Below are 24,713 nucleotides of genomic sequence, written 5' to 3'. Positions count from 1 at the left end.
CTCACTGAAAATTTTTTTTTAAATGAATTTGTTGTTCCATAAAGGGTTTTCAGTCCTATATTATTTCAGAAATTGGCTTAACAACTGAATTGCACAGTATTGAGTAATTTCTATATTTTTCCTAAGGTTTTTCATATAATTACATTAATGTGAACTAGCTTACAAAGCTGAACAATAGCTAAATTTCCATAATCCTAACTATTCACCATCTTTATGAGTATAAGCTAAATATATATATTACAGAAAATAATATTTAAAATAGCTGTCTCATTTGTGTCCTAATGATATTAATTTTTGTTTTATATCAAAATGCTGGACCATAAAATTTTTATTTTTATTTTACCTTTAATGCTATATACATACGACTTTATATATTCATGTATATATGTATATATTCATGCAATGGTCAATTGACCAAAAACAAATTTGAGTCAACATGTGAATTGCAGGCGTGTCTCAAATTGACGTTTTTAATGTATCTTTTATGATACCAATAATATATGCGCTCTATGTTAAGAGGGAAATTGTTGAAGGATGATTCATTTTTTGCTCTTGAACAATTACAGAATGCCAACCTTGGTCAATGACTAAGCTGAACCAGTTACCTCTGTGTGGTATTACTGTATCAATCTGCTGTCTGTGTTTATATATCCTGCTTCTTCTTTCAGTGCTCATTTGGCCATTCTTTCTATCTGCCATTTGGAAAAAAATTAAAGAGAAGAGAAAGTTAATGTCTTTAAATGTGGTCAAATAATTGAAATAAATGTAAGCATAAAAAAATAGGCTAGAAAGGGGGGCTGTCGGATTGACAGCAGTGTATTCTCTGGACAGTCCCCCAATTGCCCCACCCATTAAATCTGCGCTCCTTGCACATTCTAACACTACAACAATTTCTTGAAGCACTGGTTGGATTAAATTTGAAACTACACTTATTATTTTATTGCATATTCCAGTTACAAGCCAGTTTTCACAGCCTTTCCACACCAATTGGATGGTAACCTGCATTTCTTTGTGTAAGACTTAATGTCCATTCCATTTATATCATTGATATTTTTAATTTTTTGTCTAGATATTTATATTCTATTTCCTTATTTTTCACACTATGACCAACATTTTCCATGACATAACAGTAGATAATCTAATGGTATATATAATGGTATATATAATGGTGTATGTATAATGGTATATACTGAGCCCTGGAAGGGCCACAGAAACATTTTAACATTTTTTCTTCATGGGCACCTTGTACTATATTGTACACAATTTATGTTTTTGGGCTCTCAATTTGCTAATTCAAGCTGTTGAATTTATTTTCAAATGTAATTACATTTTTGGTTATTTGTGTTCTTGTGTAAAGAAAATGTGACTGCAAACCCAGAAGTGAGAGTGAAGTATACAAATACTATGGGTTTTACAGTAGTAAACTGATTTGCTCAAATCTTTGTAACAATACATATTATTCTCTTTTTTTATGAGAAGGTTACACAGATCGTCATTACTATTTGCTGTACATTACATTGCAGCACAAGCACACAACAAAGGCCGAAACATAATCGTAGTGGGAAAGCACATCTATCAGTTCCATTAATGTCAGTGTTTTCCTCATATTATCTCCTAAATGTCAGCTACTGACAACTTAAGAACTGAATTGCATTAATGAGCCTTTTCAGAATCTCATGGTTTTTGAGTTGTTGTGTTTGGTTACCTGGAAACACACACCTTCATCAATAAAACATGTTTTCATCATTCTTCACTAAGGTTGCCACTTTTGAGTCTAAGAAATAAGGGAAGGCCACCCCCCCCCCCCCCCCCAAAATCGTATTCCATATTGGTTCAAAACAGGACACTTTATTTTTCAAAACATGGTGATTGTGTAAAATAAGGGACAGGTGCAACATTTATCCTAACATTTCCCAAAAGACTTAATTGCACAGATGCAATTTACAGCATATACAAAGGATTAGCTACAATCAACAAGAACAGCATTTACAAATCAAAGTATTCTTAAGTCTTGGCTCTTTCACTTAGAGTATACCAATTCCTTGTTCACAAAATAACAACTGACTTCATTTTGCTTGATGGCTGAACTCACGTTCTCAATTAAGACACACACACATATGCAGTGTTTCCTGTGTATGAAGAGGTTTGGTGGTGGTGGGGGGGGGGGGGATACTACTGAAAAACTGCAGACATCAGACTGCGGTTGCACACACACACACACAAACACACACACACACACACACACACATATATATATATGCAGTATATAAATTGTTTAGTGATGGAATGTTACCTCTCTAGCTATGAAGCTAAACAAACAATATTTTTATGAATGAATATAGGCTAAGTATTTTTCAGTCACAATATAGGTATGTTTTTTTGCGGTAGCAAACCTCAGCAGTTAGAATCCTACCTGCGCACAACAGCATTTAGCATTTGTGAGATCAGGCATTGATGTTGGAGCTGAAGACCTGGCTCACAGTCTCTGTTTTAGTTCATCCCAAAGGTGTTTCATGGAGTTAAGTTCTTCCATACCAAATTGTCCAACTCACCCATCGTTGTCCTTATGGACCTTGCTCTATGCACTGGGCCATAGTCACGCTGGAACAGAAAAAGGTCTTCCCCAAACCATTCCCACAAACTTGAAAGCATACAATTGTCCAAAATGTCTTAGTATGCTAAAGAATTAAGATTTCCCTTCACTGGAAGGGAAATCTTAAGGGCCTAGCTTCACCTCTGAAAAATAACCCCATACTATTCCATTATCCCTCCTTCACCAAATTGCATAGTTGGCACAAATCAGTCACGCAAGTAACGTTCTCCTGGCATCTATCAAACCCAGACTCATCCATCGGACTGCCAGACAGAGAAGCATGATTTGAACACTCCACAGAACACATTTCCACTGCTCCAGAGTCCAGTGATCGTATGCTTTACACCACTCCATTACATTATGTAGATCTGTTTCCAAGTTCCAGTTCCTCAGTAATGCATATGGTTTTTGAGTTATCATCTTAGCAGGATCAAGTGTCAAAACTGCCTTTTTTGCTGTCACTTTGTAGTGATACTTTATTTATTTATAATTTTGGGGGCATCACTCTCAAAATGTAATTAGTTCCAGGTCATTGCCCATACAATGTTACTGCAAAGTTTGAAAAACATTCATTAAATAGTTTTTGAGTGATGGCCTGAATAAGACCAAGTGTAAAACTGCCCCTTTTATCAGTATGCATCACTGCTTGGAAAAGGGTCTGGGTGCAGAACACTGGGTGACCTCCACTAGGAAGGCCCCGAATGTGGGGCTGCACATCACATGACCTCCACAGTGGCCCAGACATGACACTACTGGACAGAAGTCAACAATTGCTGTCCACATGTTTCCTTTAAAATTATGAAACCATATCTTTTTCATAATATTTTAAGCTACATAAAGAGGAGAAATTTCATACCAAAATAGCAAATTACAAATATACTATTAAAATGTTCCCATAGATTTAAATGAGATTATTAACATCCATTCTGGATTTTGCATTAATATCACTGGAAAAGCAAATATATTTTCTAAAAGAGATTATTAAATTCAGTTCTGATGTTTCAGTAGTATCAGCAGTATTGTGGAGATCATCCTAGTGGAGGTACTGGCTCCATACCTGAAGTGTGCAGAACATCATGTCCAGGATAGATGTGGAGGTTGTGATTTCAAGCCTCCTAGTGGAGGTACTGCCTCCATTCCAGAAGTTTGCATACTATCATATCCAGGCCAGGTGTGGAGATCATGTGGTTTCTGGCCTCACAGGGAAGGACGCCCAGTGTTCTGCAGCCAGATGGTCTTTTCATTTTTTTTTTTGGGGGGGGGGACCTGTCTCACTTCCAAGTAGTCACTCATACAATGCCTCTGCAAAGTTTGAAAGTGATCCATCAAGTAGTTCTTGAGTTATCATCTTAACAAAAAAGCATATACAGCAGTAGTGACTGACCAGTCCCAAAACTATATGTATTCCTTCTCCAGGCAATTAAGTAAGTACATATAGCTCTTGTAAAACATTTTTTAACACTTTTAAATTGAAGCCCCATCCCATGAAAGTACTACCCTCTTTCAACACTAGGTGTCTCTAATAACATACTGCTAATCTGGATTTCTCCAGGAATTTCCAAGAGTTTTCCCTGTCCTTGCTATTTAAAGACCTTGAGGTCCTTTGACCTGCTATTTAAGGCTGTAAAAGTAACTTCCAATTCAAGATTTTCTGTTTTTCATGGGCTTGTCAAAATAAGAAATGGCAGAAATACAGGCTGAAATTTTTCTTGTCTCACTTGCATTGTCATTCTGCACTGGAGAGGCATTTACTGCTTAGCAATTTCATTAGGCTTCCTCTGACTTCAGCTGAAATGAAAGTAGGTCACACTTTTGTAGCACATCCAAAGTACCTGTGAATGGATTAAAATTGACTGCTGACTTCCAGACTACCCATGCATCATATTGTTGCAAGTTCCAAGGAATCTGCTAACCCTTGGTATGCCAGTGATTGTTATTAATTTGCTATACCATACTTCAGCGAGCTACATTGTATACATTTTTAGTCCTTCTGGTCATCTGGAAAAATTCAGCTATTAGAATTTTTAAATACATCATCAATAACAAATCTGACAGCCTAAGTGTGCATAACTTATCTTATTCATGTTGTATTTCTCAGTGCAATCTGTGACACACATTGCCTTAGACAGGAAGATGCTAATGCAATGATTTCTTACAGTTGAACATTAAATTGGCAACTAAAAAAAATGGTGTGCTCAGTAATAAACAATGTAATTTATTACAGGTGTTAAACAGTTCCTAAAGGTTATCATTGAATTGAGAAAACATTATTTTTAAAAAAGACTTTGTAACAAATGGTTAAATAGGTTGTAGTAAGTACCGACAGGGTAATAACCTATGAAGTTGAACAAAGTGTGTGTATAGTTTTGCAATAACTTCATTGTTTTATTCCTACTTTGTATGTGGTATCCCGTCATTTGTTCACTTAAACATACAATTGACATTCAGGTGTTGCTCAGAAAAAAGATGCTATTCAGCTCCTCCAATTAAAAGCACTAATAAATTGATCCTGTTTTCTCTTAAATAATTCTGCCTATTACCACATACCTAACTTTGCTATTACCACAAGATATGTTCAGTTAATTATATTTCAGAGGCTTAAACAGCATTCTGTGCATAGGATTATGTGTATATTTTGGGCAATAAATGCATACTTTACAAAAATTACAGAGTCTGGGTCTTTCATGTTTTAACTGAAGAATGTGCCCCATTTCTGCAAATGTAGTGCTTCTGTCTTATCAGTACTATAATGCAGCACTAGCCCATTGGGATTAGATACATTGTAAAATGTGGTGTCAGTAACTGGCTGAGGAATAGGGATGATAAAAAGAGGACACACATTTATGTTTTTGTGTAAACAGAAGGCAAGAAAAGGTGATAGATCACAGATGTAGCTCAGTAGTAATTGTGAGTGTCTCACCTAGGGTAGGACACCAAAACTGTCACCATCAATCTGAAACACATTTCGCTCTATAAGGCAGATTTCGCCTTAAACATTCCATTTTGCTCTTTGTCAATGAAGATGGTGTTTCATTTACAGCCATCATCCATATTGAAAAAGGAACAAATGTAGTGTGCAATACATGTACTAATTCTACATCCATTTGTGCTCTTTCATCCACTTGTGCATAATTTCTTAATAATAGTTTTCTACATTGGCTTCAGGTAAATTTCGTTTGATAAGCAACATTTGTTGATCTAACATATGCATCGACAGCAGAACCTTCAAACCTGGGCTTTTTATTCACTTGAGTGTCTAACAGGAAGTTCATACCTGCTTAAATGTATCCTTTTTGACTGGCATGGATCTTACTTACCAGCCTTTATTGGATTTGAGGTTTGCGTGGTGAATGAAGCATGTTATTAATTAAAACTAAATTTTATATCAACATGGATAAAAGGATTATTTGTTTAGTGGCAGCAGTACTATTCTGGCATTGTATAAAGTTAGCACCTTATATTACTGAACTAGACAGCTTAATACAGTGTATTTGGGGTGACAACAAAGAAATAGATAGATAGATAGATAGATAGATAGATAGATAGATAGATAGATAGATAGATAGATAGATAGATAGATAGATAGATATCAGAAACCCAATCCGCCACTTATTGCAAATGCTTAGAGAAACAGGAACAAAGAAAAGATTCATAGACATGCTAAAACGTAATCAAGCATTATTATTAAAAGATTTGTCATCTGTCCATTTACTCTGGATGGTTTTGTAATTGCTTTAACTGCTATAATAGTGCAATTTTCACTCATCACCTGCTACCACAAGTTATAATACTCATATTATCTTGTACTCCTGAGCTCCAGGAAAAGCATCTTTTCTATTCCCATTCATGATGAATTTCAACTGATCAAGTTGAAAAAGATGGGAAGTCTTTATATTTGTGCTATTGGATTTTACAGTAATTATTTTCAGTATAGCTATAGCCGAAATCAGAATTGCATTCACAATATGTATAGGTTCCACAACCTTTGGTGTTACAGCATTGGTAGTCATTCTTAGAGTGATGATAAACAGGGCAACTTTTTGAGCGATGTTGCCGGGCAATGTTGCTGACAAATGTTGCTGAGAGACTTTCCAATTAAAATTGGGCAACAGATTTCTACTTGAAAATATTTGATCAGCAGTGGGCAACTTTTCATGACCATCCAGTTGCAGATGATATGTTTGTACCTGTAATTAGATTTATCCCAACAGCCAATGACAATTAATGACATCATTGTCTCTGAAGATGACTTGTAAGAGAAAATGTTTTAAAATAAAAATGTACTTATACCAACAATTTTGTAGTTGCATTGATATTACCTGTATAATTTAAAATTGCCATTGAATATTGTCCAACAAGACAGTTAGCTTGAATCGCTTGAACGTACTTCCTAAAGTCTTGTTTATCATATGTACTTATTGTTATTATTATTCTTTAATTTCTTCAACTATTTTTGGATGGCATGGTGGTGCAGTGGTTAGTACTTTTGTCTCACACTTGTGGGACCCAGGGTTTCAGTCTCTGTCATGGCTCCATGTGTGTGGAGTTCATGTGTTCTCCCCATGTTGGTCGTTGTGGAGTTTGCTCTGGGTACTCTAAGTTCCACCCCAAATTTGCATGTAGGTCTGAATGGTATGTGAGTGTGCCATGTAATGCTTTGCTGCCCCAAATCTCTTTTACCTACACCTCACCCTACAGATGCCTGCTCATCATCGAGCTCTCATTGATACAGTCTGTCAACACTGTTCACTGTGCCATGTTAACTTTCACCTGGTCTTTTTAGGGTTATGGTAATGGAATAATCAGAGAGACATAAGAGTCACTTATAGAGTAAAGTCTGGTGCATTCTAGATAATTAAAGATCATAATTTAAGCTTGTTGACGCTTTCAAGGATCAAAGTACCAACACTGTGCTATATTCAGCAGAGTGTCATAAGGTTCAGAAAACGTACCTGAGGACTCTGACAATGCAAATCTCAATTACTCAAAAAGGAAGCCATCACCTTCTCTGCTGGGTAAATGCTCCTCTTTGAATGTCTGCTTAAAGGCTTCCACCAGATTTCACTTGACTGATCATTCAGCTTGCAGTGAATCGGCTAATATAATATTACTGACGTCATACAAAATGTATATCATTATTTTGTAATTGTTTAATTATGATGAAATATATAGCTTTCAGGGCGGCATGGTGGTGCAGTGGTTGGCACTGTTGCCTCACACCTCTGGGACCCAGGTTCGAGTCTCTGCCTGGGTCACATGTGTGTGGAGTTTGCATGTTCTCCCCATGTCGTCGTGGGGTTTCCTCTGGGTACTCCGGTTTCCCCCCACAGTCCAAAAACATGCTGAGGCTAATTGGAGTTGCTAAATTGCCCATAGGAGTGCGTGTGTGAGTGAATGGTGTGTGAGTGTGCCCTGCGACGGGCTGGCCCCCCATCCAGGGTTGTTCCCTGCCTCGTGCCCATTGCTTCCAGGATAGGTTCCAGACCCCCCGCGGCCCAGTAGGATAAGCAGTTTGGAAAATGGATGGATGGACATATAGCTTTCAATATTTTTGCATGTACATTTTGTGCACATAACTTGTATGTTTCCTGTTATTTAAATATTTAATAATATTATTGACATATTACTCATTTATATTTGGAAGAATTGTGTTTAGTGGTACTTCAGAGCCATTAGCCCAGCCAACATGACATTGCTCACAGATGGCACACAGCACTGAATGGAAGAGCAACATGATTAATAGGATCTTACTAGCACTTCTCCCAGGAGAAATCTGATTGTTTTACTGGGACATATAGAAGATGGAAAGGAGCAAACATACTGAAATTATCTATCTATCTATCTATCTATCTATCTATCTATCTATCTATCTATCTATCTATCTATCTATCTATCTATCTATCTTACATTCAATACAAATATTTCACATAGTAAAAAAGTAAAGGTTATATGGCTAAGTTATATGGCTTTCAAAATACTATTTGTACATAGCAGTAACATATAAACAGATTACTCATGTTTATTGGATAGTATGCAAAACCAGTATTCAATTTCTTTAATGTGTTTGAGGTATTGTTTGTAAATGGAGAAAGTAGTAATTATATGAAGTATAATATAGAGTATGCACTAGTACTGATCCCCTTCCACAGGACATCTAGGGAAAGGGTAGGGGACAGGTCTATACGAATGCGGTGTGTCTTGGCTTAAACTACATTTGAATCGGCTTTCTTGCAAACAGTACAAATTATTCGGAATTAACTGAGTGTCCGCTATTGCATCAGTTCTTAATCATGTGCGGAGAGAGTGTTTCCTACTAATTCGCATACCGGTTCTTCCCCTGTTTCTCAAGAGGTGGAATATTCCCGTCAACCACAGCCTACACAGGCGTGTGCATCGCAGTTTACAAGAAAGACTTGGAGCAGGTCGTGTTAATATTTCTGCCAAGAGAAGATATTTGGTTATTCCTGGGGAGATTATACCAGCATACAAATGGATATTTTTTACGGCTATTTTACCGGTTTTGCTTGTAACGAAACCAGGTACGAGTTATGCTGTCAGATAAAATCGACTGGTTTTACGGACAGTTTGTGTAAATTACGGATGCCTTATTTCTGCGTCTTCACTTTTTTTTATGACCTTCGCCCATGCCGATTTAGGTTACTGGTATGACTGTCGTATTAGTGTATCAAGCTTTTATAACTTTATTTGTGTAGAGAGAAGTTCAGCTTTAATGGCCGAATCCTTATAATCTGATCAACGTTAACCATCGCATAGTTCCTGCCCCATTTAAAGTCTGATTTAAAATAAACTGTGCATGTAATTGCGCATGTAAAAACGCATTAGGGAAAATGCACTGACATTTATATGCCTTCCTTGACAGCTGGGAGTTATTTTGTTGAACTCACCGCAATAATAGGACAGATTATTGAGAAGCTTCGCACACTTGATCTTATCCCCCTAACATTTACGTAGCATGATGGGCCCATGTGAAAGACAAAATATTCTCATTTAACCTGGTTCAGTTTTCCGATGAAGTTATCCTGGACACTATATACCTTAATATATTCGTTTTTTATATAGGGATCGTTCTTTGAAATATATTGTGAACGAGGATGGTTATACGCGGTCTGTGATACATGTTAGTTTAATCTTTCTTTTGCACCTCTTTTTGTCTCCGAGTTTTCCCTTGCGTTTCACCCTAGTTCAAACGATTTGTTTTTCTTCCAGTTTTAGGGTTTGGAGTAGAACCCGAATTGCAACTGGATATCATCAATGAACTGGAATTTGCAAACGCAACATCTGGAATAAGCCAAGTGTCCGGACTCCACAACAACAGCAAAGCCTTCTTATTTCGAGGTAGTTCACTTTTACGGCCAGCTACGATTGCTCTATATTATTATTATTATTATTATAATTATTATTATTATGTTGGTGTTGTTTTTCTACTTTAAGTGAGGTATTTATTTTAAAAATGCAAAGAACTATCAAAGGACGTAACGCTGGTTATGGGTTTATAATTGCTTCAGAAGTTGTTTCACTCGTTGAAAAAATATACCTGACTTCCCATTTATTCCGACCTGCTACCTGACGTGGGGATCTATATTACCGGTGAAAAACATAACATGGCCGAAGCGCGACAGTATCAAATATTAATATTTGAAAATGTATTAGGGATTAGAAACTAAACGACGCGTTTGCGACACGTAGACGGTCTTGATTGTTCGTCAGTTCAGCTTTTATTGTCAGACGCACTTAACAAGGTAGGTTAATGTGACGTTTTAAACCATAATATGTCCACATGGATTCGTGGCCGCCTTAATACAACTATATATAAACAGAATGACTGTTAGTTAACGGAGGGACCACTGACTTTTCGGGGAAGTCATGAAGCTTTATGATTATTGATCTTTATTTGCCTTTCCGTAAGTTTGTCAGATTCAGTACGTACTACATAGATACGTGATAAGTACAATATGAGCATTTGGCATGACGTTTCCCAGGAATTCTCTCCAGATTTGTAGACTGGTGGCTAACACAATATCCAAACTCAAAAGACAGAGGAGCTTGGCTGTATTTAGTATACCGCTGCACATCGATCGTTTGAAATTTTTATTATTTCTCGTTCTTTCTTTCTTTCTTTCTTTCTTTCTTTCTTTCTTTCTTTCTTTCTTTCTTTCTTTCTTTCTTTCTTCTACTATTAATCTGTGCCCTTGTATTTCGAATTAAATGTTGTTTACTTGTCTTTACGTTGGACAGGCCGAATGATATTGTAAGATCCATTCGTCTTTGTATGTTAGAGTGTTATTACAATAATGCAGTATTGTTAATTATAGTGTTTAGGGACTCATACATAGTTGTTCAGATTTTTTATGCCAAAAAAGTGTGTAATGTCAGTGCTTTGTTTATCATTCTTAACCCCCATTCATTCGCACATTTCACAACCTCCAGCCCAAAACAAGGAATTCTTCAATGTAGAAGCAGCTTCAATGGACGATGTGAGGGTGGGAAATTCAGTTGACTTGGCAGGCATTGATTAACTTCTGTCACAGGCTTTGCTCTGCATGGAATGTGCAGTGTGGTATGTTTCTCAGGGTGGATGCCCTAGCTTTTTAGTTTAGCTTAAAGACACGCAGCCAAAGCTCCTGAACAGTTTTTTGTACCAAAGTGCTCCTTAGCTTGCAGGGTTGCTGAGTGTGATCTGCATCTGGATCAGGGTTATTGCATTTATGACATCCATGACAACATATTTTTTGAACAAATAAATTAAACAATGATAAAATAAGAAAGTCAAACACTTTCCGTTACCATTTCTTTTTTTTCTAAAGAAATGATTTGTTTATCTTCAATGACCATTAAGAATACCTGGAACGTTTTGTCCTTTTCAGGATATTAACGTCGGGTGCGCACTGTGTGTTCATGCAGAATTCGGTAAATATCAGACATAAAATGCTCTGCAACTTTCACTTTGCCCCTAGAAATTATATCACTAAAACTTTAACTGAAACAACAATACATAAAAACTAAACAGAAATATATCTTTAAAATAAAAATGAAGAAAACCACACTGAAAACGAAAACATATAAATAATATAAAAATAAAAACTAAAAAAAAAATCTGAACTATAATAACAGTGATCTGGACTCTTGGGTTAAATGTTGGCGGGTTCATAGACCTTTTCATAGGACATGCGGGTACAGTATGCTTATCACGCGATTGACATAAATGTGACTCTTCTGCAGTATTTCTGCCTTCACAGCCACAAATCACAGTGGTTTCCGTTTCGGAATATTGTACTTTTCTCCTGCTTGAAACATTTTGCTTGACCATTGTTACTCACCCAATTAAAAAAGAAAACCTTAGTTAGGCTACAGCATTCTGGGTAAAATATTGTAACAAGATTTGTGTAGTGGGTCATGTTTATTAATAGTAAAGAGGAGGCAGTTCTTTATAAAAAGGATCCACGTTTATTAACAACACACTGCCAAAGACAACCAGCAACGACACAGACAAGGGAAGTTCACAATTTATGCAACATCCATACTCGGGGTAGACGGTATGGAAAACACAAACTCCACGGGAGATACTACATGTATATTACATGGGTAGAATACTTTCTATTCACAATGTAAATACATGGTTACACATATTAAATACCACGATTACACATATAAGCTGTGTGGTGCAAAGCATGCTGGCAATCTGAATGATCACAATATGAATCATATTTTTTTTCACTCAGAATCAAGATTGAGATTTTCTCTCATGATTCTTGAACAATATATTTCTTTTTATTCTTCTTTTTATTACTATTATTATTATTTTGCATACATATTGTCTTTATAGAGATGGATCAAATAATATGTAGAGATGAATGATATATCGATTAACAATCTGATATTGTCATTCGATATTTAACTAGTTTAATATACGACTTAAACTTTCAGTATTCAAAGTTGGCAACACTGGAGCTACTACTGAAATAATGGTAATGATTGCACTAGACAACGTTTTTCGTAGTGGTGGACTGCCGGTTTTGTCTGCTCATTCACCACTTATAAGAGGTCTAAAAGTATTGGCCCCTTTGGTACGAAATGTTTGTACAGCCCCTCCTCAGCTACCGATGGGGTTATGAACCCATCATAAATTGAAAATATCGTAAGTCAAATATGAATATGATATGAAAAATCACACAGAAAAACATTGTATGACACGTTGTTAAACACTGCATGATATGCTTACAGTACGCCTGTGATCATGACAGAGACTGGAAGCATTGGCTATGTGGAAGCTGCCATCACCCGGCATTAGTAGAAAGTATCGTATGACAAGCCGCTAGCCCGGAAACAGGTCAAAATTCAGAGCACTACTATAGCATCTTTATAAAAAGGAACGTTTATTAACAACACACTGCCAGAGACAACCAGCAATGACAGAACATCAAACTCCACGCACATGTGACCCAGGCAGAGACTCAAACCCGGGTCCCAGAGGTGTGAGGTAACAGTGCTAACCACTGCACCTCCATGCCACCCCTTGAGTTAGTCAATTAACTCTTAATAAGCTCTGGATTTCTCTCAGCCTTGTAAGCTATTGCACCATCGTAAAGTCGAAATATCGTGAGTCGACCCATCATAAAGTGATTGGCATCTGTAATCCATTATTAAAATCTGGCCCGTAGATTGATTTTTTATTTTTCACAGGAAAAAAAGGTAATTCCATCAATTCGCTGATTTGCGTCAGCAAACTTAGCAAGTTCGTGACTTTTTCTAAATAGAAAGGAAATATGTGGCTAAGTTTTTCTTATTGTGCTGTACTGCAGGTAACAATTCTGTATTTAGATCTGTCGAGTGAATTTAAAAGGTTAGGTTAGTTTTTTGTAAGATCAATAGATTTGAATGTACTGTATGGTACTTTTGCTTAACTGCTTTTAAAACTGGGTACATTTGAATTTTTTTTTATTTGAGTCGTATTTTACTGAATGACTTTTACTGAGTAACATTTTGGTATGGCAGCTGTAGTTAAGTACAGATGAACATCCATCCATCCATCCATCCATTTTCCAAACTGCTTATCCTACTGAGTCGCGGGGGGTCCGGAGCCTAACAGATGAACATCTACTTGCGTAAATTTGTTTTGTAAAATTATGCAATTCCAGACTTACATAAAAAATCCCAGCCCGGCACATTATTTAGGAATAGTGCTTATGCAAAGCATCTGAAGTACGTTAAGTGCAAGTTGGAGTATCCAGACAAGGCAGGCAGCTGCATCTTCCCAGTTCACACATATCACATGTCACGTGTTGTGAACACATTGCTTCTAATGAGTAGAGCTTTATACAAATGTTAAGAATTCATTTAGTTGACTTTACCTGTCTTATTACAGTGTTTGATATGTCTGACATTTACTAGAGGATTTTATTAATTGTGTAATTTTTTTTATACTTCTGTTTGTTACAAATGCCTAGGCTAGGTTAGGCTGGGGTAGGCTAAGTATGTTGAATAGTGCAGGAGAAAGGGGGAATCTGTCACACCTAAATTTTGACTTGCATAAGGAGTTGAAGAACAGTCTGTTTGCATAAGTCAAGGAGTATCTATAGGAAATTTGTGCAGTTTTGTCCAGCACTGTTCAGAACATGTGTGCATCGTATGGGCTTGACCGCAGAAGTATGAACGGTTCCATATGTGACCCATATGGATGAGCCAACATCTAGTCCACATCTAGAGATATTTATCCCGACCTTTACTATCAAGGGGACTGATAGTCATTCTTCCATCGGCTCCCTCTGCAAATTATCTTATTTGATTCAAATCCATCCATCCATTTTCCAAACCGCTTATCCTACTGGGTCACGGGGGGTCCGGAGCCTATCCCAGAAGCAATGGGCATGAGGCAGGGAACAACCCTGGATGGGGGGTCAGCCCATCGCAGGGTACACACACACCAATCACTCTCACATGCACTCCTACGGGCAATTCCAATCAGCCTCAGTATGTTTTTGGACTGTGGGGGGAAACCGGAGTACCCGGAGGAAACCCCATGACGACATGGGGAGAACATGCAAACTCCACACACATGTAAGCCAGGCGGACACTTGAACCCTGGTCCCAGAGGTGTGAGGTAACAGTGCTAACCACTGCACCACCATGCTGCCCCTTGAGTTAGTCAATTAACTCTTAATAAGCCCTGGATTTCCCTCAGCCTTGTTTTCGGTTTTCGGGTAGAGTATGTTTTCTGAAATACTCTGTTTATGATTGAATTGCTGTGTAGTGTTAGAAACATGCTCATTAAATATTGTGAGGCAATGTGAAGCCAGCTTTTCAGTATTTCATGATCCTGGCCACACTTACCACTGTTCCTTTGTTTTGTAGATTAGTTTGCAATTTGGAAATCAGTGTATTTGTGTTCAGTAAAGCAATCTGTTAAACCCATTTTGTAAATCAGGTGTTAATTAGTGTAAACTATTTTGACACTGTTGATTGCTCTTTCCTTTCCACCTTTCACTGTCACTGTTTTTTGAGTACAGATATCATGCATTTGTTTTTTTTTTGGTCAAGATGGTGTTTAGTATGGAATATTATGAAATTGAATGGTTGTTTATGAAATGGACCAGTATATAAAATGCAGTGCTTCGACGGTAATGTAAGCAGGTAATGCCAAGCACCATTTTCTCTGAATGGAGACTTTATGAAGAAATTATCTCCTGCCTGTCTTGTAATGTGTTTGATGAAAATGGGCAGTTAAATAATTTGTAGTAAATAGTCTAGGATTATCTGCACGTAGTCTGAGCATTCTTGTATGTTCCAATCCATCATTCAGTTTTAAGCTCACAAAATTGACATTTCCTCCTTGTTTTCAGGTTTCAGCTCAGATGCTTTGGTTTTTATCATATAATGCAAATATTTATATAATTATATAATTATAATGTTGTATATTGATATGTTTCAAGTAAACAAGTTAGACTTTATTGGCTTTAGCTTGTGTCTGGATGTCTGAATACAGGGCTTTCCAAAGCGTGGGTCGAGATACGAAAGGGGGGGGGGGACGTGGTTTCCAGAGTCTGCCAATGAAAATGAAAAAAAATAAATAAATAAAAAATCCATTGTAACGGGTCAATTGTGATGATAATAATAATCTACTGAGGGTATTACCCCGCCCAATCATATTAGGATTGCACAAGAGATTGTTCAAATTAGAAAGATAAAAGAGAAGAAATTGACTTAGTAAGTCTTCAATCATTGGATAAATCCATAAAACCAAATGAAGCAATTCCAATTGTTTGTTTTTCACAAAAAAAGATCAGAAGAGGTGTGCAGCAACACCGCAACACTTTCATGAATTTGTTTAAACAATTAAGGTTTTGACCTAATGGATCATGACAAGCACCAGGTTGCATCATTTAAACAGAGTTACAAGTCAAATTTATTTAACTGCAAATCAGACGGCAGCTTAATCCCAACTAAATGAATTTTTACCATATTGCGAAATTGTTCCTGCATTCAAAGAATACATATGATTTTAGCTTCGGTTCTCCACTGTGGCTGCTGCAAACACTTTGGTATGTGAGCTAATAACTCAGAAACCTTTTGACAGAACTAATTAACTGATTATCCCAAAACTGTAACAGAGCCACATAGTGATAGCAAAGAGAAGAACAGCCTCAGACACTTGATCTTGTCAGCATGATAACTCTAGAATTATTTGGCCTATCTTTTCCAAACTTTGCAGATTAACACATTGTGTATGTATGTGTGTGCCTATGTGCCTGAGTATGTCTGGAAAGCAGAGGGATTAATGATGTTTAACCATTCGAATCACGAGTTCAGCCATCAAACTGTCATGTCAGGGCATGGATGACAACAGTCCACTATGTGGCTTTTAAGCACAAGGAACTTGATTGCAGACTTAACTACATATTCAGAGCAAAGTGTTCTACAGTACAGGGAACACTTAATATCCAACACATTCACAATCAGGTAACACATGCAATGACCAGCAGAGGAACAGGGCATGGACAAGCACATACACTATATTGCCAAAAGTATTGGGACACCTGCCTTTACACACACATGAACTTTAATGTAATCTATTAAATAATCAAAAGTTAAAATCTGGAGAGTCAGCAAATACAGTAGGCATTTAATCACAGGCGAAGCTTGCATGTTTCTGACACATAGAGGTTTATATTCACCCCCCACACATACACAGGAACTTTAAGGATTAAACTATGTCATTATTTTAATTTGTTAGCATTGTATAATGTATACATACATGTAATGAAATATTTTTAAGGCTGCAATTGAAATGGGTGGGTAGCCCATGCATAGGTACTGTGTACTGTACAATACACGAGGTCATACAGGATAATGTGAGAGGACAGTCACTTAATGGATCTGTCCCTACCCCCCCCCCCCCCACAATATTGAATACACAGTAACACCCTTGGTGCTAAATACATCATTTAAAAATGTAATTTCAGGATTTTTTTTCCCACTAGTTCACTTCTGTGTTTCTAAATTGACAAGTGGAAAGAAAATGTGAATTTATTTTTTAATAGAATGAATGTGCTTAATGCCATTAGTAGTTTTAAAGTGCTTCGAATATCCTTGACTGGTGCTCCAACTAACCTTAAAATTAAAGTGCTCCAAATACCTTGATTACTATCTTTTTGTCCTGAACTGATATCAAACCAAATTGTTTTAGTCTGAGATTCAAATAAATATTTTTGAATTTCATACTTAAATACTTAAGCTTACAACTGATCATCCACAAACATTTTATACTTTGCGATCAGCACGGATTGTTTAATGTGTTTCTCAGCCCTGCTTTCAAAGGGACCTCTGTTCATGTGTATGGATTTCATAATTTGTCAGAAGAGAAGGGATTTGTTTCTTTGTGTGATACAATAGACCTGTGCTGAAGGGACCTGTGTTGAAGGCAGGTTGACAGTATTGTTTGCGAATGATTCATATACAGCAGATGGCCTTAGTTGGCAAAACCACCAGGTTTTACGACCTCACATTAAGTTAATGAAGAAATGTCTGCTGGTGCTATTGATCGGAAACCTATTTAAAGCAAGCTGAATAATTGGAGATACACAAAGGCCTGGAAATCTATGGAAATTACTTTAATATGTGTAGTTGAATTGATATTTAATTACTTTTTACCGTTGACAGATTATTTCCATTCTTTTTCTATACTTTATCCAGTTGTCCCCCTAGTATAATTCATAGGGCTGACCTGCTTTGAACGTATCACTTTTCGTTTTTATTTACCCAAAATGTTACTGTGTTTCAGATTAGGTTTGGTGCTTTACCATTTGTGGAAATAGATGCGAATAAAAGCCAAGCTGTTAATATGTGACATCACTTTTCTGGAACATTATGTGGGGTGCCGTGGGAGCAGTTGCCTGCATCCCGGTAATATCTGCTTTACTGTTCCTGACATGCTTTCTCTTGGGGCAGAGTAGAGAGAGAATGTGGTAGAGAACAGTGCTGCACTGTGAAATATCTTTCCTGGGACTGAGAGCAGTTTTGTGGTACAAACAAACATATGTACATTATGTTAAAATGTCAATAGTGTGTGGATGCACTGAATAATAAGGGTTGGCACTGTGTGGTTGTGTGTGTAACATACTGTTTCTTGCTAGGATAGTTAAGTGCTTGATGAAACATGGTGTTTTCAAAAGCCTGGAGACTGCAGTGGTTGGGGCCGTGTGGTTCAGTATAAAAGCCGTGGCAGCTGTATAGTTTGGAAGCTTCAGGCATCGAAAGGCTTAATGAATAGTATTGAAAGTGATCTCTGCCTGTTTGCGAGCTCTTTGCTGTCAATGAACCTCGAGCAATGCCTACGTCAAACTTTCCCATCTCATCTTGATTGCTCTAATTGTGTAGAGATTGAGTCAGTTGTTTTTTGTTAAAGTCCTCAGTCTAGCAAAGGGAAGCATGATTGTCTTTTTTATCGTTTCAGTCGGAAAGCAGGATGTTAATTAGCTGTCTTTCCAATAATGCATCCTCCTAATTTTCAGTCATTTGTGCTGTAATGCGTACAGTAAGGGAAGTAAATTCTCAGCATTTATTGCTTGCAAGTTTCACAATGCGACTCCACGTGCCTCATGCATATAATATTCCAAGTGACCTTAAATCTTTGCCTCTGATTGTGTAATTTTTCATAAAGATTTTGTGCAGTGCAAGGAAAAATCCAACCAATATCATCGCAAGCCTTGTGGGAGTGGGCTGAATTCTTGAGCACTTGTCTTTTTTTAATATGTTGGCTTGGACTCCACTGCCTTCTGAGATTAATATAATATTTATAGGGAGATAAACTGCTTTTGTTTCCTTCATCCTTTTTTGAATTGAGAGGGGAGAATAATAGCTTGATTTGATCACCTCCTGTGCTCTATGTTAGCCTTACCTACCTTCATTAACGGGTTCTCCTCTGCTGTGCTCAGGCAGGTCAGCTCAGTGGTTAGTTGTGCCTCTTTCGTTTCCTCAGACATGTTTGGCCCTGGGCCGTGCTAACAGCAAGCTTTGTCTGTGCTTCAAGGCCCCATTTCTGACTCACCTGATTTTCTTGCCCATTTAGGGGATTTAAGGGGCATGGGGTTATTGAGATAGTGGAAAGGTGCAATGAGAAAATATGGCTAACATGCTTCTTTTTGGGTGGTTGGGTTTTATTTGTGTGTATGTGTATAATTACCATGTCCATTTATCTAGCAGCACAAGATAAGTGTGGCTGGTTCTTCTGAGAGGGCCCTGAGGAGTCCTGCAGAGATTGCAAGTCACTTTCTACTGAAATAATATTGTGTTCCAGCTGAAAGTAGGAAGAAATGGAAAAGGATGTTTAAAATGTGAATTATGATCCCTAGCCAAGTAAGTAAATGCATTTTGTAATACATGAAGTTATTGATGGTCATCTTTTCAGGGACCCTAGGGCACTTAACATTTATTAGTTTAGGGTGATAATTGTAGACGGTCGACTACTGTGTGCTACAAAGGGTGCCATGGCATGGATACTGTTAAGAGATTGTCTCACTTGAAAGGGTGACCCAGTACTTTGTAGGGTCCCATCCTGCACTGGGGAGATTTTAAAACTACTTAAAATATGTCAGAATACTATTGAAATATGTATCTCTTGCCTTCAGTTGTCTGTGTGGATGCCCATGCAAGGTGACACTAGTTGAGTAAACGCAGTGCTAATGCACACTGCAGCAATGAATGATAATATAAATAATACACTGTGGTGTTTTTTAATGCAGCTGACGCATGAGTGTTGTCAGCTCTGCTATGCTTCCCCCTGAGTGACGTTTCTCTGTCCAGCCGGGCTTCTGAAGGTCTGTGCTGGGAGGGCTGAAAGCGCACTGTCCTCATGTAGTGCCCTCGATAGCACGAGAGCAGCTTTCCTGGTGGTGGGGGGTGGGTTGTCGGTGTTTAGTCATATGCTGCTGAGCTTTAGCTGTAACACTAGCCCTCATATTTGCCTCCATCTGTCTTGATCTGTGTTGTATTGTGAGTATTCACTAGTTCATTATGGCATTTCAACTGATTTAATGACCTATATTTCCACCTGTATACCGATGCTATTTACAAAGAGAGTGTAAATAATCTAAGTTAATATATGGTATAGTATTCTGCTCCCTTTAAGAATTCTTAAAATGAATGTAATTATTTTAATGATTAAAAATTGTTTTTGCCTTCCCACAAAATGAGGTAATTAATTATAGAGGTTATTTTTTCCCCTCTATGTTGAAAAATCAATTTCCATGATAAAACGGAACCCACCCTTCCCTCCACAGCAATGCATTTTGATTACATATCACTGCATTTTTAAATCCTGATCCCAGGGACTTACTTTATATGCCGGTTTTAATATGAGCTGCTGTATAAAAATGAGGGCTTGTTTAGATCATTAAGGGATACAGATATCTTTATGATTTCAAAGTGATATAATGTACAGTGTTCCCTATTTTTTATATGAATATGTTAAGCTTAGTGCAGCCTATTGTTCTGTAATGTAGAGATGGTAATCATACTGCTGTGTACCCAGATGAACAAGCAGCCATGTTTGCATTTGGAAGATGCTGCTCTCTCAGTCTAACAGACATCAAAGAGAATCCTTTATGCATAGTCATGATCATCCACAGTCACCGAAACACCAAAAGTGTGTCAGCCATGAAAAAGCTCTGTTTGCAGGCGTAATCTCCAGGAAGACTCAGACAGACTGTGCCTTGATAGTATGGCTTTCCAGATTTCACGCATAAAGAACAGTTGGTGTTGTTCTTAAGGAACCCTTGAGGATGCTACCATACTTTCAGCTGAACATTTAGATGCATAAATGATATTTGAAGGGAGGCCAAATAAGTAAGTTTGGACAAATCTGATAAATGACTGAAAGAGAAGACAACATATGTAAGTTCAAGGGAGATTCCTTGAAGAACGCTTTGCTTCCAGTAGTCAACACATATTTGTGGGGAAAATTATAATTCCAGAATGAATCCTGTGAATAAACAAGTGAACAAATGAATTGTAGGGGACCGCTGTGCATAACAATGCACATTCATAAATTTTATTCATCTAATAAAGATCATAATTTTCCTTAGAAAGAAGAGATTCTTGGTGAAGACATCGAACTGTACAATTCAAGAGCCATTTCGTTATGAAAACAATGGACACAAAAAACATTTAAAGCACTGATCTTTGTTTCCTTGTCCTCTGCGGATCAGGAATAGACCTTTTTCACAGAATCAAGTGGATTGTCTCTTGAGCATGGCCTTTTGTTTTGCTGAAGGCTTTTCTGTGAACAAGTCTGTCAGCTGCTGACCATGCAGTGATGCACTGAATAGTGATAGTTAGTTAAAAGGCCTCTGTTCCCCTCTACTTCCCAACAAAAGCTCAGCCTCTGCTGTTAGATGGAAGCAGCATGTAGTCCACTGCGGTCTAATGTTAGGATCTCTGTACAGCCGAGTCTAGATGTTCACTTCATCATGTGAAGTACCTCTCTGTAGTTCTTACACATACAACATTACTCATGTTAGTTTATTGTAGTCATACACCTTTAGTATGAGTTATGCCTTTTAATCTGACATAATAAGAAATTGTTGCCCCCCCCCCCCCCTTGCTTCTCTGTGTGATCAAAGACAAAGTAAATTAATGCACTTTAATGTGTTTGTACCTGAAGGCATTATAGTGTTGTTCATTTATGTTCAGAATTTTTAACTAAAATGGTTTCAAAGAACAATTTCAATTCGCTGGACATGCTGAGTACATTGTCCCTTTGATGAAGATGTGAGCGTCTGTCTGTGTGTGTGTGTGTCTGTGTTCATGCCTTTCTTCTCACCCCCTACAGGCTCTGTCAGTGTTTGGTCTTTTCATGTAACATGCTTATATGAAATGTGTCTGACAGCAACACAGAGAAGATTATAGCACTGATTCCCATTAGCTAGAGTAGCTGGGTGGACACAAAGCTGGGAAGTAAACTTGTACCATCTCCTGATTAATAACCAACTCATAATAGGGAATGCATTTCCTTAGGCTTAGGAAATGCTAAAATAGTTTTGTCGTGAGGAGCGCAACATCTGGTGTCCTGCTTATTTAATAATTCATTCTGTCTGCATAATTAGAGATGCAGAGATATTGAATCCCATGGTTCCTTAGTTTTCTCTGCAAATTGAGTTCCCTTAATTGCCATAATAATATATAAATATAAATATAAAAACATACACACACACACTGGGGATAGAACACGTTTGAGTACATATGTGCAAACAACACTACTCAGTGAAGAGGCTGCTCTGTACACCTGTTCGTTTTGTGTGTTGTGTATTTATCTGACAGCTCCCCATATAACAGTAAAGGAAACAAACCCTTGCTTAACAGTTTTCTTGCTGATTGCATGTCCTTGCATTGTTACTGAAGGATACACAGTAGCTTGTGTGTTCAGCTCAGAGAATAGAACAGTGTCCTGTGTGTATGTACTGTGATGCCTGTGTATGTATGGGTAGTGGCTGGTTTACAGCTCCTTTAGTACATTAACATATGCGTTGCTCACCTCAGAATTCCTCTGTGCTTCTCTGTACATCTGTGTTTTGTCCATGGATTGTGGGGGGGGGGGGTGGGGGGGTCCATTTCTCTCTTTTCTTCTGTATTGTTCAGAAGGCTGCCTGTACTTTGTGTACTTTTGTGGCTCAGGATTAAAATATTTGTTCTTAAATATATTCCAGAATTCTGTTAAGAATTATATTAATTTTATGGTAAAATAAGCAAATAAACTTAAATAAGCTTGTGAAAATGTTCTATACTGAGGGTTTTTAAGCTTCTAGAAATGTTGAACCTTCCAAAGAATAACTTCTTATTTATTAGACCTATTTTTTACAGTTTCCCTCTTTTAATACCCTATGTCGCTCCAAATAACTACTAATTATTTATTTCTCATTTTTCTGTAGCCTCAACATTTCTTTGTGTAGTTTTGCATAAATTGCCTAAATATTGCTATTTTACTTATTTACAATAATTTACTATTATTTATCATTTCTGTGCATTGTAATTCTTGCATATAGCTGAAGAGCAAGAGAGTCGAGTGCTGACAAGTTATAATTGTAATAAAAAGGTCGTCTCATATACATTGAAGAAACACTAATTTCAGAAAATAATCATAATAACAGTGTCTTCCTGGAACAATTTAAAGTCATATTAAGACAGTAACTCACCTTGCATGTTTGTATATACATATGTGTCCTGTATAATACGAAACATCTAAAATGCATGTCTGAAATGTGTTCCTTCTGAAATAAGGTAACACCTGAAGCCACTGATTAGTAATGGAAGCATTTCTTTGTAATTGCTTACTACAGTGTTCCATTGGTTGTTCCATCAGCGTTCCATTCTATAAATACATCTGTCCTTTTCTGTAACAGCTTGTCTAAGTGGGGGTCCAGTATACTGTAATGCTGCATAATTACGTTTAGCAATGGTTATCTTGCTAGTTAACTGAAGTAATAATTATAGTAGCAAAATTTTTTGAGTTGTTTTCCCCCCCCATGCAATATTTCAGGTTAAATGACAAAGAGGTACAGGCAGTACCCATAACAAGTATGTTGCTTGTCTTGATGAGAATCCCAGCTAAAGATTTTGATTGGGGGGTGTTCATGCGAATGATTAGTTTTTCTTTTTAGTATGGGTGTTGTAATTAACAGGATTCTCCCTGCATGGTAGAAAAACTGGTTTTCCCCTTAAGTAAAAATGAGTGTGTGTGTTGGGGGAGGGATCATTGATTCTCTGTTTACTTATTCTTAGCTGTGTGCAGCTTCCTTCATACCTGGCAGGCAGTATCCGAGATGCTGAATGTATGCTCTGTGCGTCTCTTCGCATCCTGCCAGCCCCTCCTGCTGTCTGGCAGTGCAGGGAGCGGTGCGTCTCACACCACAAGCAGGCAGCAAATGCCTGACAGGTCCTTAGGAGACGCTGACGTGGCGGCAGATCTGGCTGGACCCGCAACATCCTGTACCAGCACTGCAGAACACTGGAAAAAAATGTAGTCCTGCATCATATTTTCACGCTATGCATAACTGATTCCCGTAAAATATTCAGCTAAATCAGGGTTTCTTAACCTGGGGATTGTCACCCTGTTATGAGCTGGGACGTCATTCCGGGGGAGGTCACAAGAGTTTTGAAAAATCTAATGTTCTTATTTTAGCATTATTTATCTTGGTTCTATTTTATTTATTTATTTTTGTTGTTTTTATTCTTTTTTTTTGTTATTTGCTATTTGCACTCTCTTTAAAACATTTTGAGCTGCATTTCAATGGATGAAAGATGCTATATAAATAAAGTAATTATTATTATTATTATTATTAAAAAGAAAACAAGAATCTTTGATAAACCTGTTTATGAAGAACATTTGTTGATAACACACATCAGCCGGTTACAGGAGTCTCCAGCTCCGGTCCTGGAGAGCTACTATCCAGTAGGTTTTCTATCATACCTGGCTTCTGATCAGCCACACCTGCTCTCAGGCAAATACCAGGAACAGGTGTGGCTCATCAGATGCCGGGTAGGATGGGAAACCTACTGGATAGTAGCTCTCCAGGACCGGAGTTGGAGACCCCTGGCCTATTACATGACAGCA

General features: G+C 37.5%; 1 protein-coding gene across 1 annotated transcript in view; it reads left to right on the top strand.

Moving 5' to 3' along the window:
- Positions 1–8,779: 8,779 nt before the first annotated feature.
- Positions 8,780–24,713, top strand: part of LOC125723490 (protein kinase C-binding protein NELL1-like) — a 217,441-nt gene continuing 201,507 nt past the window's right edge. Inside the window, exons 1-3 of the mRNA XM_049000104.1 lie at positions 8,780–8,784; positions 8,945–9,132; positions 9,821–9,949. Of these exons, the coding sequence (XP_048856061.1) occupies positions 8,780–8,784; positions 8,945–9,132; positions 9,821–9,949 (322 nt within the window). The remainder of the gene's footprint in view (positions 8,785–8,944; positions 9,133–9,820; positions 9,950–24,713) is intronic.

Source organism: Brienomyrus brachyistius, unplaced genomic scaffold, assembly GCF_023856365.1.
Source record: "Brienomyrus brachyistius isolate T26 unplaced genomic scaffold, BBRACH_0.4 scaffold49, whole genome shotgun sequence".
NCBI lineage: Eukaryota > Metazoa > Chordata > Actinopteri > Osteoglossiformes > Mormyridae > Brienomyrus > Brienomyrus brachyistius.
The sequence above is the reverse complement of the archived record's forward strand: the minus strand, read 5'-3'. Positions and strand labels throughout refer to the sequence as shown.